Genomic DNA, 17,470 nt, shown 5'->3' with positions numbered 1-17,470 from the left:
TGTCCTCTCAAAATGCCTTTTTCAGAGGCTGTTCGATGAGGAACTAGAGGAGTTATTAAGAATGTCGCCAAGAACCAGAAGCCCTCCCAGCCTTTTGTCACAAACAGAAGTCCCGAGAGGGCGGTAAGAAGAAATATCACTGGAAAAAGAAGAGTAATCATCTCATTCTCAACCAAAGGGAGCTCAATCTGGCTCATCAGCTAAGCCAGCAAGGAAGAACAACTCCAAACCGGGATTCTGACTATGCTGGGGGTCCTGGTGGTCTGGTGGGAGATCAACTACTTCTGTGTCAGCAAGTATAGAGGGACTTAATTTCATAGAGATGGATGAAGCATGTAATTTCTCAAGGCTACCGGACAGAATTACACCCAGAGCCACATTTTCTACAAAACTGCCTGCGCGACCTGATAAGCAGGATGGCTTAACAGGCCAGTATCTCACTCCTAAGTTAAAAGAAGGCAATTATCCCTTGTTTCTCTACTGGCGAATGTTTTCCTGGTTCAAAAGGCGTCAGGAGATTTCAGGAATGATAACAGACCTGAGGTTCCTGAATCTCTTTATCCATACAACCCTTTTCAAGATGAACCCATAATGAAAAAAGACCTTCAGGACCCTTACCTGCATATGCCAATTTCCCTTCACTATCAGAGATTTCTCAGATTTGCAGTGGCAGGTTTCCACTGCTGTTTCCACTGCTGTTTCCGTATCTTGCCCTTTGGCCTCAAAACCTTCCCCAGGGTACTCTGGCTCCAGTGATGGGTTTTACATGCTCAGGGGGTACCATATAATCCATATTTAGATGACCTTCTTATCCAGTCTCCTTCTCTCAACTAGTCGACTAAGGATACAACTTCCAGACACTTCAGACATTTGGGTTTCTAATCAACTGGCTGCAGTGGTCGAACCAGGGGGACCACAACAGAAAAACAGTTCCCCTACTTTTTATGAAAGACAATAGTTAATTCAAAGAGGAAATGCTTCAGCTGAACTGTAAGGCAGCGAGCCTACTGTGATGTAAAATTGTGATGTGGTGTAAAAACGAGGAACGGGCAGACAGATAAACAAGCCTTCTTGCCAGAGTGCCTGCTTCCCTGAAAGAAATGTACATGTACCCAATTGGTCAATACGCAAATGTAAAGGGTGCTTGTAAGCCGGTATTCGCTTTAATTGATAGAATCCCTTGAAGCTTCCAGATGACACACATTTATTCTGTATGAGTGGTCTTGTAAGGTAGGTACCAGCTAAGCTGTGAAATGTGTGCTTTTAAAAGACAGTTATAAACACAAATTTGCTTCCTGATGACACAGATTTATTCGTTTTGAGAGGTATTGTAAGAGAGCTACTAGATAATCTGTGAAGTGTTATACATTTTGTTTTACACTACACACAGTCTGGGTATTACTAAAATCTATATTTTGGAAGTGTTTTGTAGCAGCCGATGCTATATTGTGTGTAGCGCAAGTTTAAAATAACGATTTCCATGTTCTCAGTGCATTCTGTAACAGACTGGGACCTTTTAGCACTAAACATATACAAGTTAGTATTCTCAACTACACCAACCAGGATTCTATTTTGTGGCTTTATGGTGCAGTGCATTAACCAATAGAGGTTTCATAATGTGCGATAGTGAATTTCCCACTGATTAACATAACTTGCAATTCATTTTAGGTCTCGCCTACGCAGCGCGCATGCGCTGCTTAGGAAAAAGGCCTTTTGTAATCGACACAGGTTTGCAGGCAAAAACTTGCACGTGTTGCATTGCTTTGAATGGCAACACGTGCATGTTTGGCGATTCCCTTGCGGGAGCGAGCTTTCAAACCATCTGTTAATTACAATCCTGCTCGCTCCCACAAGGGAATCATGCGCAGGCCCCCTCCTCTCTCCCCTCCCCCTGCTGCTTTTTACTTTCAGCACGAGGTGTGCGCTGATTAAATGCATTTGTAATGCTTCACTCTCGAAAAGTGGTACAGCCTACTTCGGAGTCTCATCCGTCGATCTAGAAAAGGGACGCATTATCAAAGGCGCTTGCTGTAGAGTGGTTTCAGAACTGTGGCTGCTAGGTGTGCATGTCAGAACGTGAGTGGAAATGCGCAACAGTAGTTGCCAAAAAAACAGAACGTTGTTTAGCAATAATATAATTGTGTGTCCTCTATAGCACTCTTTAACATGCAAACTCAGTATGTGATGTGTGAGTCGTTTATCCAGTTTTGTTCTCGTATCTATAGTTTACTGCCCCTTTCAGTATCAGTTCCGTCCTGTCATTTCCAAAATACAGGAAAGAGCAGAACTATGCTCTCTATCTGATCAACGACAATTTGAGGATCAACGGGATTATTGACTTAATTCTGGCATCCCCCGATTTTGATTCAAGGGCTAACGGGTCAATGAAGAACAACTAAGTAACTGGACGAACATTTTTCACAATAGGCTTCAAACCTTGCTGTATACGTCGAGGTTTGTGCTTGAGTGGACGGGGATGTCAAATCAAGTGCTCATGTACAGGCTGACACCGTGTGTTCTAGATACAATTAGATTTTATAAATGCATGTATGTATATGTGAATGAGTATCTGCTGGGTGACGCCGTGTTCACTCTTCTGTCCTCTTAGATACAGTCAGGCCAGTAACACTTTGTGCCCGAGATTACAACATCATGTGGCTCTTGTACTGTTCATTCCTAGTGGTACTTCTGGATGAAAGGTGTCTCTGCATGGAGGCCTAGTTTTGAGAAAACATGGATTTTGGACGATCTCCTTACTTGACATACTGAGTTGGTGCCTGCTGGCGGTGTGTTAAAGCATGTAGTGCTCAAAGAAAGCATCCTGCACATGGTGTTGTGCTATGCATTTTCGCTGCTCGCTTACAAGGCACTCCTTGACTCCGTGTTGCTATGCCTTTCAGTTGTGAAGTTTTGACCGGGTGTTGGATTCCTGCTATTATTATCAGAAGCATAGGAAGTGGGCCAGTATTTCTATAGGGTAGTTGCCACCGGGACAGATGTTACCCACAATCCCTGTGCAGGGGCCAGTCGCTCCTCTTTGTATCCCACCAGGATAGAGTTGGCCAGGCCTGTCCTTAGTGACAGACGTGCACCGATAATTGGGCTGAGTGGGCTTTAGTAACCCCGTTAAACTCTTTGGTGTGGGCTGGCAGGGCTGAGTCTACTGGCTTGACCTTCAGTTACATCTAAAGCGTTCCCTACAATGACGGTTTAAAGCCCAGACAAGCCACTAGGTGTTTTTATTACTTTCCAAAATCGCTGATACCTTCCTGTCTCATATTATATACTTGATTGTTTGATACCATAAAAAAAAGCATTGGCATAGTCAATAGGTCTTGCCTTTGGGACCTTACATGTGTTTAGTTATCCAGCACAATATCCTTGGTGAAACAACATCAAGTGTTGCATGGCTAAACACTTATAAGGTTCCAAAGGCGATACCTATTGGCCATGCCAATGCTTGTCAATTTAAGCTCTGTGTTATTTTATGTGTCCTTACATGAAGGTAAAAGACCGAAAAAAGTTACAGATTGTTTTTTTTAGCCATGCCTTTGATCACAGCCCCACGCCACTAACTCTGCCCCCATTGTGCTTAGCATGCCACTTCCCATACTTTTTGTAATGAACTTCAACCATTCATTGGCAGAAGTCCAATCTTCAAACTTTTTAATGACTGGATTACATAAGATCTGCCTTCTACACAGTGTAGGGTATGGTGCTGCTCCCAGAATCCAGGACGAACAAACCCAGGACCATGGTACAGATTCTAATTTTGAAGCAGGAGGCTCTGGCCAGGGAGTTCTTTCCTGTCCTTGGGAGCATGGTATGAGACTATCTATTCCCCTTTATAGACTCTGTTCTGATGTAAAGGATACAATCTTTGTGTTTTTTCTTTTTTTAGGCAGCAACTCTGAGCAGTGTATGGGCACGACTCCACCTGGCCCAAGAAGCTTCCTTAAACTGAGTCGCTGGCAGCCTTGTTTTCAGAGTTATTAGGACCTAAACTCAGTGACTTCCTCAGTGCAAAAAAATATAGCACGGTGGCCAATTCCTCACTCTCAGAACAGAGATCCTCTGTTCACCTACCCCAACCCAACAGTCCTCACCACAGATGCCAGCAGTTTTGGGTGAGGGCGGTCCTGAAAACCAATACTGCTCAGGATCATTGGGAAACATCAGAACAGAGGAGATCTTTAACTGGAAGCAACACATGACAATCTGGAGAGTCAGTCTAACTTTTTACCATCTAATATATGGTAGGGATTCAGTGGTCAAGATGGACAATACTGGGGATTTGTATCTCAGGAGAGAACAACTTCCTAAACCTCAGAGCCATTTAAATCAGGCAAACAATGAATACTTCGGCAGACTGCCTTGGCAGGACCCTTCTGAGCACATAGGATTTTGCCCTGAGTCATTTCATATTTCAAGAAATATGCAGAAGGCGGGGAATCCCTAGGATAGATCTGTATGCAGCACAGCAAAATTCCCATGGCAGAGGACATGGATGCTTTGACCGGTCCCTGGCCAGTGGGTTTGCTCTATCCCTTTCTTACATTACACTAATTAACAATTTTAAAGGAGGAAGAGGCACAGATGTTGTTAATTTTCCTCTTTTGGAATAGAATACTTTAGTTTCCTTTGCTTAAATGTCTACAGATAGAACAGGAATAGATTTTGTCGTTATCTCCTCCTCCTCTGGATATTCTTCCTCTTCCTCCAGAGATTCTGGCCCCTAATGGACTATCAGCTTGGAGGGCGAGAGTGAGGACTGTCTCTGTATGTTTCTAGTTCCCTGCAGGCCTCTAGAAGGGGGTTTGCTAACAAATCCTACAATCATTGGGCCTCATTTGAGTCATGCTGGTCACATCCTATCTCTATCGCAACATTTGATGTATTACAATTCCTTCAGGAGGGTTTTGATAATGGACTATGTGTCCATGTATGGCTGCTCTTGGACTTCAGTGGGCTGCTATTCGTGCATTTAGGTCTCCTTTGAATAACCTTTCTCCAACAGAATCATTAGTACCAGGCTTTGAACGTTTGAGATCAAACATATCAACCCTTTCCCTTCTTAATATTTACCCTTGGTTTTGGCTTCCCTGCAAAAGATCCCATTCCAGCCTTTAAAGATATCATCAGAGAAGTTCCTCACATGCAAGACCTTTTTTCTAGCAGCCATTACCACCACTAGGTGCTTAGATGAGTTGGGGGCTCTTGTTTGTATACATCCCTACCCTAAGGTTTTTGCAGTCTGTATAGTTCTCACTCTGAGCCCAAAAGCTCTGGCAAAAGTAAATTACAAGTTTCACAGAGGCCAAGAGATTGTTCACCCTGTGTTTGGAAGACTTTTGCAGCATCTTTTGGATGTGTTAAAGACTGATACGATCTGAATAGAGCAGCCAAATATAAGGTTCAGATTTCCTATTTGTCAGTTTCAGACCTGTGAAGATCGATGAGAAACCTTCCTCTTCCACATTAGTAAACTGGATAAAGGCGGTCATATCTTTTGCTTATCCCTGGTTGCATTGGAGCCCACTTCACTATAGATGTGGCTGCCTCCTTGGTGGAATGAACGATGTCTCGATTGGAGATATTTGAAAGAGTGCCTCCTGAGCTTCTTTTTTTGTTGCACCCTATAGATTGCAGTGGCTCTGGGTTCTGATATGGCATTTGGTTCTCAGGAACTTTTTGGTTCCATTAAAGGGTAAAGTACACACTTTTTTTGATTGTTTAAATATTACCATTTTGGTATCTTGAAATATGTCAGAAGACCATGAAAGGTGTAAGAAGAATGAAAACAAAATTCTTTTTTACCTCTATCCAAGTCTTTCGGTTGTTTTTGTCAGATGATGAAGTAATATCTTTGTTTTGGTAGACCTCAAATCGTATAGAATGGGAAGCAGAAAGAGATGAGGAGATAATGACCGGATTACTTACCAGTAATCTTCTTGCAGATTGTTCGTACTCGTCCCAGTACTTACGATCCACCCTCCCTCCCGGCGCCCTTCATTAGTCCTAGCTTGGGCTTGGTCAAGAACATGAGGTCATAGAGGAGGAGACAGGCTTTATAAGTTGGGTCTGTCAGGGTGTATGGAATGAGAAAACCGCTTGGAAAGTCGTGACATACTAGGATAAATAGGCACACTCACTCAAATTGCACATACTGGGACGAATTAGAGTAATGAAGATTACCAGTAAGTAACCCAGCCATTATTATGACATTCTATTAAGTTTCTCATGTATGTATGAATATCTCCTGAAGTTATGATCTCATGTTTGGCATTTTTTAAGCATTCATATTTTCACAGGGATTTTTTTATGTGTCTTTTCACCTTTTTTTTTACAGAATTCATAAATTCCTGTTTTCATGCTCAGAAAGTGAATGTTTGTTTCTGAACTAAAGCTCAGGTTCAATGTGGGGCGGGATTGATATAGCACTTCAATGGGATCCTGTACGATTTCAACATCAGTCCTCTAGCTGTGTTGTACATGATAAATTCTATTGCTAAGTTAAGTGCAATATGTTACATCAATGGTTCCCTGTGTTATTTTCAGGATAATTTTTAGCCAAATTGACTAAAGAGTTTTCCAGCGCTAAGATAGCCAGTCATAAGACTGCCCTAAGTCATGAGAGAGGGCAATGGTTTTGCCTTGGTTCAAGGCAGTCTGGAGACTCGCTTCTGGTTTAAGACAATCTTAAGACTGGTGGGCACAGCTCACAATGGATTCTTTACTTCGTCTCTACATCAAGTTTGGGAAGTTTTTCTGAGGGATACTTAACTTATTCACAGAGTTGCTTTTTTATAATAATTTACCGGGAAAGATTTCCAGCACTAGCCCCACGTTTTCCTACTTCCTTCCTTTAACATTTCCCTTTACCTTACCACTTATTAATGATGAATTTTCCTTGCCCCATCCCAAAATAATGCCTATATCCTTACTGATTTTATTGTTTCACTGCTTTCGTGCTTTCAAATTTGCAAACTTGATATTCCTGCATGTCAAGGTAATAGATCAGAAAATAGCACATCGCCTTATCAAACAGTAATATGCATATTCTTTTATTAATAACATTTTTACAATGAAATGTATATTGTTTGCATCGTCTGTAGCTTCTCATTTCAAATATGCCTCCATCCCATGGATCACATACCTGCATGTTCATTTGGAAACTTCAGTCTCAGTATAAAGAATGTCCTTTATTTGGTATTTGTTTTATCTCGTATCCCTGAGAAGGTTCAATGGATTTTGTTGGTAAGAGGAGATATTAGTTTAAGATGGCAAGCCTCTGAATAAAACTGGAACGTGGTGGCTTAAAACGGCTGCTGTAATGATTAGTTTTTCTTTCTGTTTGAATCCTAGTTTTTCATGATACTTTTTATTATCGTGGCAATACAAGTAACAGCAGGGGTCATAGCACTGGTCTACCGGACAAAGGTAAACTTAATTCAAAACCTTTGCAAATCTTTATAGTTCTTTGTTATATTAAAGATGTTTTAGTGATAGTGGTCCTAATCCTTATTATGCTTTTATTTACAGATTGAAGAACATATAAAACGATCGCTGCAATCGTATGTGCCATTAACAAAAAATCATAAATTTGCAGACAAGCTCAACATTTATCAGGCAGAGGTAACTTGATCCCAGTGTTTCCAATATACATTTTGTACATTGCATATGTGAGTACTTGATATAAAGGTTCTCATTCGGATAAGCTATTTGCGATTACATACCTTGATAACAGATTCAGATGCTCAATGGGACACTCTGTGCTGAAATTGCTTATCAATAGACACATGTACAAAGCAGTAGGAGCAAGAAAATGATGTACAAATAAAAATCCTATTCAAATCCTTCACAAGGACTTCTTACACTGTTTAGGTGGGAGGAGGGCTTGCCTTCCTGATTTGTTTTTAAGTTGTGGGGCAATACTTTTGGAAATAGGTTTAAAAAAATATTTTGATTGAGATGATAGTCTTTTATTGTTTAATACATTGGTGATTAAGTGTTTTTAATCTGCATTTGGGGCATTTTCAACCATCAGGCTCACATTAGTGTACTCGTCAGCCCAGCGCCATCTTGATTAGTGCTCTAGTCTTGGCTTGATGGTTCCCTACTTAAGATGGCCTGAGGCGTGCAAGCTCTTCTGAGCCCGTCCGCACAAGGCTGCACCCGTCTCTGGCATGCTGTCCGTTGAACTAACAATGAAGTCTTCTAACACAATGGGGATGGTAAGTCATATGAGCTCTTCTAGTGAGTGCTTAAAGCCAATTGGCAGAGAGTTTTAAAAAAAAGGTATCTCCCCGGAGACACATGGTAGCTTGGATCTTGACAGCGTAGGGAGTGAGGAAAGTTCTCTTTCTGCCTGGCTGTACGTCAAATTTCTGGCATGTGGGATAGTTAATGCACACTCCCTAGAGAAACATGACGCTGAAGTTAATCTCCTCTGGCTGGCGGAAAAGCTGAACACGGTATTCATTATGGAAACATGGGACACAGCCGAGTCAAGCTTTGACTTCGGCATTACGTGCCCTGAAGGCTGTAGGTAGAGTCAACCATCTTCCTCGTCTTGGCCGCAGAGGTGGAGGGGTGACCATTATATTTGAAGTTAAATGGCATTTATTTTTTTATTTTAAATTATTTTTATTATTTTACAATGCAACATATCTAGAACAATAGACCATACTATGAGGTTGAAGTTATTGTTATGAAATTACAGCAAACTATAAAACATAGTCAATTACAACTGGATACAGAGACATATAAAAACGAAAAGAAAAGGGAAAAAAAGGAAGGATGAGATTAAGAGTACATGCAAATACCGATGCTGCCGTCAGAGTTCCCATCCGGAGCACTCCCCTGTTATATCCCCCCTAGTCTGTCACATACTCTGCATTCAATATACCAGTGCACCACTATAGTAGCTCACTCAGTCTCTCCAAGGTCGCCGATCCAATCTCTGTATTGGCATGTGGGTAAAATAGATCACTTCAGCAGTACCTCTGACCCTCGGTCTGAGATCTGCTCCACATCACTGGTGCCCGTTGCTGCTCTTGCCCTCTTGTAGTACTGTTTTTTCTAATCCTTGCTCGTCCTCGCTTGTGCCCATTCTGTTGACCCGCTTTCCTGTTGTTGTGCTCATCCGTTTTAGTTTTTTGCTGTCTGCTGTTGAGCCCATCTGTATTGCGGTCTGTTGTTGGCTTTTTTGGCTTTTCTCCCCTGTTCCTGCCAATACCTCTGCCCCGTGACCCCTCCCCCCTGCCTGCTCCCGCTCCCGCCTCCCAGCTGCATATCTCTCCCCCCACCTAATGGCGGCCGCTGCGTGCCGAAGGGGCGCCTAAGGCAAGCCTGTCTGCGCCCGTCCGTGACCTAACCATGACCAGCGCCAGGAATCCTGGATCTCCGACCAGCCATCGCTACGACACAACCACCCTCCTCGCACTCAACCCCGGTAGACTCAGAGGCTGCCAACAGGCCTCGCCGAACTCGACCCATTGCCAGTTCTGCTGCCTCCACTGCCGCCAGACCTTCACCACCACCCCGGCCTCCAACACCCCCGATGCCAGCACCAGCGACACCCTAAGATGCATCCTCCTCAATGTGCGCTTCGTACACAAACACGCCATGGAAATCTGGAACCTACTAGACTCTCTTTTGCCCGACATCGCCTTCTTCACGGAGACCTGGAACAACGCCTCCTCCACCCCCGACATCAACAATGCCATCCTGGACAGAGACAAGATCCAAAGGAAGGAACTCTTCAGTGTCATTCAGGAATTCACCAACCCACACAGTGAAGCCACAGTGATCACCCCATCCCAAGACCTCTGCGACAAGCTTGGAACCTACTTCCACCTCAAGATGAAAAACCTCTACGACAACTTTGTCGACCATCCACCAGACGCAACAGCCGGCCCCACGCCCCCCCAGAGACACCAGCTAGCCCACCATCTCCAACTGGATGCCAATCACGACTGAAGACCCTGCCTCGACCATGAAAGGCATCTACTTGGGGGCCCCCACCAACCCCTGCCCTCCTCACATATACCACAGAGCCACGGCCGCCATCGCACCCAAACTACAACACACCATCAATACCACCTTCAAAACAGGCACCTTCCCAGACGACTGGAGGCACACAGAAGTCAGGCCCCTGCTCAAGAAGCCCACAGCTGACCCCACCGACCTCAAGAAATACCTGCCCATCTCGCTCCTCCCCTTCGCAGCCAAAGTTTCAGAGAAAACAGTCAACAGGGAACTGACACGATTCATCAAAGAGAACGCCGTCCTTGACCCATCCCAATCCAGATTCCAAAGCAACCACAGCACCAAGACCGCCCTACTTGCTGCCACAGATGACATCCACACTCTCCTGGACCAAGGCCACTCAACAGCCCTCATCCTACTTGACCTATCAGCGGCCTTCAACACCGTCTCTCACCGCACACTAGTCTCCAGACTACACAACGCTGGCATACGAGGAACTGCCCTGGATTGGCTGTGATTATTCCTCTCCAGAAGAAGCCAAAGTATCAGACTGACTCCCTTCCTCTCCGATCCCACAAAAATCACCTGCGGAGTCCCACAGAGGTCATCACTGAGCCTGACCCTCTTCAACATCTACATGGCCACACTCGCAGCCATCGTCCGACAACACAGCCTCAACATCGTATCCTATGCTGACGACACCCAGCTCATCCTCTCCCTCACCAAAAACCCCACCAATGCCAAACTCGACATCCAGAAAGGAATGCCAGGCTTCGCAGTCTGGATGACCAACAGCTGCTTGAAGCTCAACACAGAGAAGACAGAAGTCCTCGTCCATGGAACAACCACTTCAGCATGGGACAACACCTGGTGGCCAACCGCCCTCGGAAGTCCACCCACCCCCTCAGACCACGCCAAAAACCGCGGCATCGTACTCGACTCATCACTCACCATGAACCAACAGGTCAATGCCGTCACCTCCAGCTGCTTCAACATCCTTAGCATCCTCCGCAAGACCTTCAAATGGATCCCCCAGGAGTCAAGGAAGATAGTCACCCACGCACTCATCACCAGCAGACTGGACAATGGAAACGCACTCTACACCGGCATCAACAAGTCCCTACTCCGCAAACTCCAGACAATACAAAACTCTGCCGCCAGACTTGTCCTCGGCATACAAATGCCTACACAACAACGGACCCAAATACCTCAACAACAGAATCAACTTCCACATACCCAAACGAAACCACTGATCTACCAACCTCGTACTGGCCGAAACCCCGCACAGCCACAGAGCCAGAGCAGGCAAAGATCCTTCTCTCACAGCGCAGCCAAGACCTGGAACGAGCTACCAGCAGAAATCAGATGGGCTCCCTCCCTGAACACCTTCAGGAAGATCTCAAGACCTGGCTCTTTGGCTGGACAGATCTGTGGACCCCCCCCCCCCCCCGTCAGCACCTTGAGACCCTCACGGGTGAGTAGCGCGCTTACAATTCTCCTGATTGATTGATTGATTGATAGTATGAGAGTCAAACGTTTCCGGGCCTTGCTGGGTGCTAGTCATCTGTGCAGCCACATGTCCAGTGCCCATGTATTCCTACTCTTATTGGGGTCAATCTTTGGATGGTGGAGATGACCTGATGGCTGCAAACCTCCCTCCGTAAGTCCCATCTACATGGATGGGGTGTAATGGTACGCAATGACATTTGTAAGGCGTGAACATGTAACCATCCTCTATCACTTATCAGGTCCCACAGCATTAACTTGATAAATTACACTGACAACACCCAGCTTATTTTGATGTTAGACTACTCCCAACAAGCAGCTTTGGACTCATTCCATAACTGTTTGAATGACATCACAAGATGGCTTAGGAACAACTTAAAGAAATGTATTGGTGTTAAAACTGAGGTACTTTGCTCTTTGACTGGGCAGGAGAATCAATGCCTACTTTACCATCCTTTGGCCTTTGTCTGATTCTGTGGCACCAGTAACTGCCCCATCAGTGCGGAATTTGGGAGTACATCTGGATAGTGACTTCTCTCTCTCAGCACATGTCAATAAGCTGTTTTCCACCTACTTCGTCTCATTGAGGATACCCTTCCAGGTGATAGTGCATCCTACAAATCTGCATAACAATGCTACGTAAAATCTTGCCCTATCTTACAGGCTCAGCTCACCTGCTAGTGGTTCAGAGTGCAATCTTGAACTATCTTGATTATTGCTATGTCTTCTTTTTGTTTGCTCCAGCCTATTTCCTTAATTGTTTCTCTCGAAATCTGGTTTCCACTTCCTAACTAGCTTTAGCTTACCCCATATTATCCTGTACTTTGCAGGCGTTGTTTGATTTACTTTGGTTACCCGTGCCTTCCACATGCCTACAAGAATTATTTGGCATAGAGGGTAGCAGCACAGACCACATACGAGCTGTCTTAGAGTATGAAAAAGGCTGCTTTATTGAAGATATGTGCACATCACTAGGCCTTAGCCTTTCAAACTACCCCTCACTTTACAATAAATAACCTATGTTATTACCCTCCTCCGCTAATACTCTCCCTTCCCCTTTCATCTCTTATCTTGCAGCTTTGTGCATCTTATCATGTTATTAAACTGTTTACCTTTACTCCTTTAACACTTTAACCTACATCTATTAACATCTAATTATCTAAGTATCCTAAACTGTAATTTTTAATTTCTTCCTTCCTCCAGGTGTAACTTTATTGCCGCTCACCATTGTCCTGATTCACCTATGTTAACAACAATTATCTAGCAACCAGGAAACGTAAACTGCCGACCGTCACTCAGAAAGGCCTCGACTGTTTGACCCCCCCGAGGCCTCCATGGATCCTCTCCTCACATTAAGCATCTTTCCCAGCACCTCTTTCATTTGCATCAGGTAAAGCTCCATCCCGTAGCGAGACAAGTAAACCACATCCCCTTAAAAACATTCCGGGGTGTCATATCTCAACTCTGGGTGCTCCACCGGGCCAAAACCCTCGTCCCTTCAAAAAACGTGCATATCTCTGTTTATCGTGTGCCTCACCTTATCAATGGTTGCTCGGTTCTTTGCCTCCCTCCTTTGTCTCCTTGGGATAAAATCCATCCATTGGATGAAACTGCCCGACCACAGTCTCTTAATCTCCAATAAATCCCCTTTCATCTTTGTCAATAAAGCCAGTCCCTTACTCACCACCATATTGCTTTCCCCCCATAATGTCCGGATATGTGTGCCTTCTCAACAACATATTCAATCATTGCAAAAGTTCATGCCACTGCATTCCACTTTTTCCGTGCCATGTGACTTTGAACAGCTGACGATCAAGCCCAAGATTGGCGGCTTGCCCCTTCTGGCCTTCCTAAAGCTCCTCCCATTTTACACAAGAATGTCCTACTATCCAAATCGGTAGCTCGATTGACTAAAGCCCAGCCACAACACCTAAAAAGAACAACATGTGTGAGACGCAGGAAGCATGACACTTTTAACATTCCGCTTGTCCCAACCTAACATATAATTGAAAGCAATCTGATGACCACCGACCAAGTTGCCTGATCCTGTCCATGCCCCATCCCTGTTATGCTGCTTTCGTGGGCACCCCGATCCTGAAAGAATGGGTCTCATAATCTCCTGGCATTTCACCCAATTCTGCTAATTTTTTGTAAAAATGTTTTTAATTTGTAAGGCGCACAGCTACCCGGAGGTTTCCCGGCGCTAGTGGACAAATCGCAATGGAGGGGACAGCATTTACTGATTAAATAGCCAGGTGTTAAGGCCTTTGCGGAAAAGCTTATGGCTGGCTTCATGATGAAGTGGTGAAGGTAGTGAATTCCACAATACTGGGGCCAGATAGGAAAAGGACCATCCACCCGTACGTGATAGTTTAAATCTGGGGACTAAGAATCTGGCTTGAGATGAGGATCGGAGCAGAAGTGTCGGAAGATATCTCTGGGCTAAAGAGCATAGATAGTGGGGTGCTGTGCCTAGTTTAATCTTATGCATATAGCATAGGGCCTTGAATTTAGTCCGGTTTTCAATCCTGAGCCAGTGGAGGTCACGGAGAGTCCCTGTGATGGAGGATGTTTTGGGTACATGACGGAGTAACCGAGCCGCAGAGTTTTGGACCACTTGTAATTTACGTACTAACTCCCTATTGGCTCCTAAATATAGGATGTTGCCATAGTCCAGCCTCGACATAATTAAGGCTTGGATCACAGTTCTTTGAGTGGACCCAGGCAACATCCAAAGTATCATACGGAGCCATTTAAGATACGGTAAAGCAAATAGATGCGGACATAGCTAACTGCTGTCTCATGGACAGCTGATCATCAGTCACTATGCCCAGATTGCACGCAGTTTGCACTGGTTGGGGAAGTTCACCCATTTCTGTTGGCCAATGGTGAGGTCCCGAGAGATCTTTATCTTTCCCCAAGATCAATACCTCCGTCTTTCCACCATTTAGCTTTAGCCAATTAGTATGCATCCAACTGGCTATTTTATGCAGCCCTACCTGTAGGGATGAAACTTTAGAGGTTTCATTAGAAGATAAAGAAAAAAGAAGCTGGGTGTCATCAGCATAAGAGAAGATAGACAACCCAGCTTCTTCCGCAATGGTGGCTAAAGGGCTGATATTGAGATTGAATAACAAAGGGCTAAGAATCGAGCCCTGTGGTACTCCATACGGAGATGCATAGGTCTTAGAGCTAGCCGAAGGGGAGAAAACTTGAAAAGTCCTGCTGGTGGGGAAGCTTTTGATCCAATCTAGGGCTGAGCCAACAATCCCCAGGGACTGGAGTGTCTTGGAAACCGTGTCGAAGGCGGCACTCAGTTTTAATAGAATGAGTGCCACCATTTCCCCTTTGTACAGATGCTGACATATTGTTTCTGTGACTCCCAAGAGTGAAGACTCTGTGGAGTACCCAGTTCTGAAGCCTGATTGGGACACATGCAGGATGTTATTGGTTCCACAACCTGCGTGAGCTGTTGATTCACATGTTTTTCCAAGATCTTTGAGAAAAGAGGGAGTAGGGAAATCGGGCGGAAGTTTGAAGGTTCGGCCGGGTCAGCATTTGGTTTCTTTAGAAGGGGGAGAACCATTGCATGTTTCCACTCTGCTGGTAAGGTAGATTCTCTCAGTGAAGCATTGAGTAGCTCCATAATGATATCCAATGAGGTGGATTTTAGTTTTTGGAGAATATGGACTGGGAGTGAGTCTTTGGGAGAGCCAGATTAAAGGCTATTTAAAATACTAGTAAAAGACAAAAGGTCTAATGGTTGCCTGTTTGTTATTTTGTGAGAAAGCACAGAATCAGGTGGCCCGACTGGTTTGTTACAGCCTAGAGTGGGGGATAAGTTCTTTGTTTGCTGTACAGCATTAATAGTTGCCGTCTCGAGTTCTACATAGATCTTCTCTACTTTCTCAATAAAAAACTTAGCCACAACTGCACAGTGTGCTATGTCAAGTAATCTCCTGGCATTTCACCCAATTCTGCTAATTTTTTAAAATTTCTTTTATTTGTAAGGCGTACGGCTAACTGGAGGTTTCCCGTCGCCAGAGGACAGATCGCAATGGAGGGGACAGCATTTACTAATTAAATAGCCAGGTCTTAAGGCTTTTGCGGAAAAGCTTATGGCTGGCTTCATGACGAAGTGGTGGAGGTAGTGAATTCCACAATACTGGGGCCAGATAGGAAAAGGACCATCCACTCATACGTGATAGTTTAAATCTGGGGACAAAGAATTTGGCTTGAGATGAGGATCGGAGCAGACGTTTCGGAAGATATTTCTGGGCTAAAGAGCGTAGAAAGTGGGGAGCTGTGCCTAGTTTAATCTTATGCATATAGCATAGGGCCTTGAATTTAGTCCGGTTTTCAATCCTGAGCCAGTGGAGGTCACGGAGAGTCCCTGTGATGGAGGATGTTTTGGGTACATGACAGAGTAACCTAGCCGCAGAGTTTTGGACCACTTGTAATTTACGTACTAACTCCCTATTGGCTCCTAAATATAGGATGATGCCATAGTCCAGCCTCGACAGAATCAAGGCTTGGATCACAGTTCTTTGAGAGCCCAGGTCAGAGCTCACTTAAAAAAACCTAATCTGGACCGCTCTAACCTGGCAAACTATCGCCCCATCTCTCTCCTCCCATGGCTGAGTAAACTGATTGAACGTCATATCAATTCTAATTTAGTCCACTATTGTGAATCCAACAATCTACTCCACGTTTCCCAAACAGGTTTCTGCCCTCAGTTAGGTACCGAGACGGCCCTGCTCGCAGTTACGGAAGAAGCCAGAAGACGTCTGGATCAGAGCGGCTCGGCAGCGATCATCCTACTTGACCTCAGTGCCACCTTCGACACTGTCAACCATAACATCTTACTTGAGCGGCTGATAAACATGGGGGTAGGAAAGATGGCACTCACTTGGATCCAGTCATTTCTAAAGGATCGCTTCTATCAAGTTTTTGAGGGGACATCCACGTCCAATCAGTGGCCTCTTAATTGTGGGGTCCCGCAGGGATCCTCTCTGAGCCCCACCCTTTTTAATTCCTACATGGCCCCACTAGCCGAGATAGTGCTTCCCTTCGGCATCAAAATAATCACCTACGCAGACGACACCCAACTGGTGGTGGCACTTAACCACCCTGAGGGTTCACCAGGCGTCCTAGGTCCCTGCCTAGAGGCAGTAGCCCAATGGATGAGCCATTCTCACCTCAAACTAAATGGGGAGAAGACCGAACTTATGTTCCTAGGCAATACCCCTTCTCCCTCCTCCTCATTCATCTGGCCTTCTTGCCTTGGACCTATGCCCACTCCTAAGCAACAGATTAAAAGTCTTGGCGTATGGCTTGACAGCTCCCTTTGTTTCAATCATCAGACCACTAAGCTCTCGGCCACGTGTTTTGGACTATTGCGAATGCTCAGGAAAATCCTCCCCCTGCTCCCTTTTCAAGCTAGGAGAATCATGGTTCAAGCCCTGATTCTATCCCGCCTGGACTATGGGAACGCACTTTACCTGGGCGCCCCTCAGTCCCCCCTACATAGGCTTCAAGTGATCCAAAACTGCGCAGCGCGTCACCTTTTACAGATTCCCCGCAGACATTCAGCTAAGCCCGCCTTAATAAATCTGCATTGGTTGCCCATCCGAGCCAGGATCCAGTTTAAAGCCATGTGTCTAACTCACAGAGCCATCTGGAAATACGGCTCCCACATTATTCAATCCTTAGTTGTGCCCTATAAACCTACCAGGACTCTACGTTCTAGTGCCGCTTTCCTTGCTACGCCCTTGAAAGTTCGAAGATCTAGGTGGGGCAGACGCTCCTTCTCTCTGAATGACTCCAACCTCTGGAACACCCTCCCGCACACGCTCCGAAGTGAAACTAATATATCGATATTTCGTAAACAGTTCAAAACCCACCTGTTCCTCTCAGCATTTCAGTGATATTTCTTTTCTTCTGTGCTTTCCGTGTCCGCAAGCGCTAGGAGGCC

General features: G+C 45.0%; 1 protein-coding gene across 1 annotated transcript in view; it reads left to right on the top strand.

The window, feature by feature from the left end:
• Nucleotides 1-17,470, top strand: part of TSPAN8 (tetraspanin 8) — a 153,100-nt gene that overhangs the window by 80,525 nt on the left and 55,105 nt on the right. The window contains exons 4-5 of the mRNA XM_085651072.1: nucleotides 7,366-7,440; nucleotides 7,543-7,635. Coding sequence (XP_085507198.1) covers nucleotides 7,366-7,440; nucleotides 7,543-7,635 — 168 coding nt within the window. The remainder of the gene's footprint in view (nucleotides 1-7,365; nucleotides 7,441-7,542; nucleotides 7,636-17,470) is intronic.

The sequence above is a fragment of the Triturus cristatus genome, chromosome 4_1 (assembly GCF_964204655.1).
Source record: "Triturus cristatus chromosome 4_1, aTriCri1.1, whole genome shotgun sequence".
NCBI classification, from domain to species: domain Eukaryota; kingdom Metazoa; phylum Chordata; class Amphibia; order Caudata; family Salamandridae; genus Triturus; species Triturus cristatus.
This window is presented reverse-complemented; position numbering and strand designations above follow the sequence as displayed.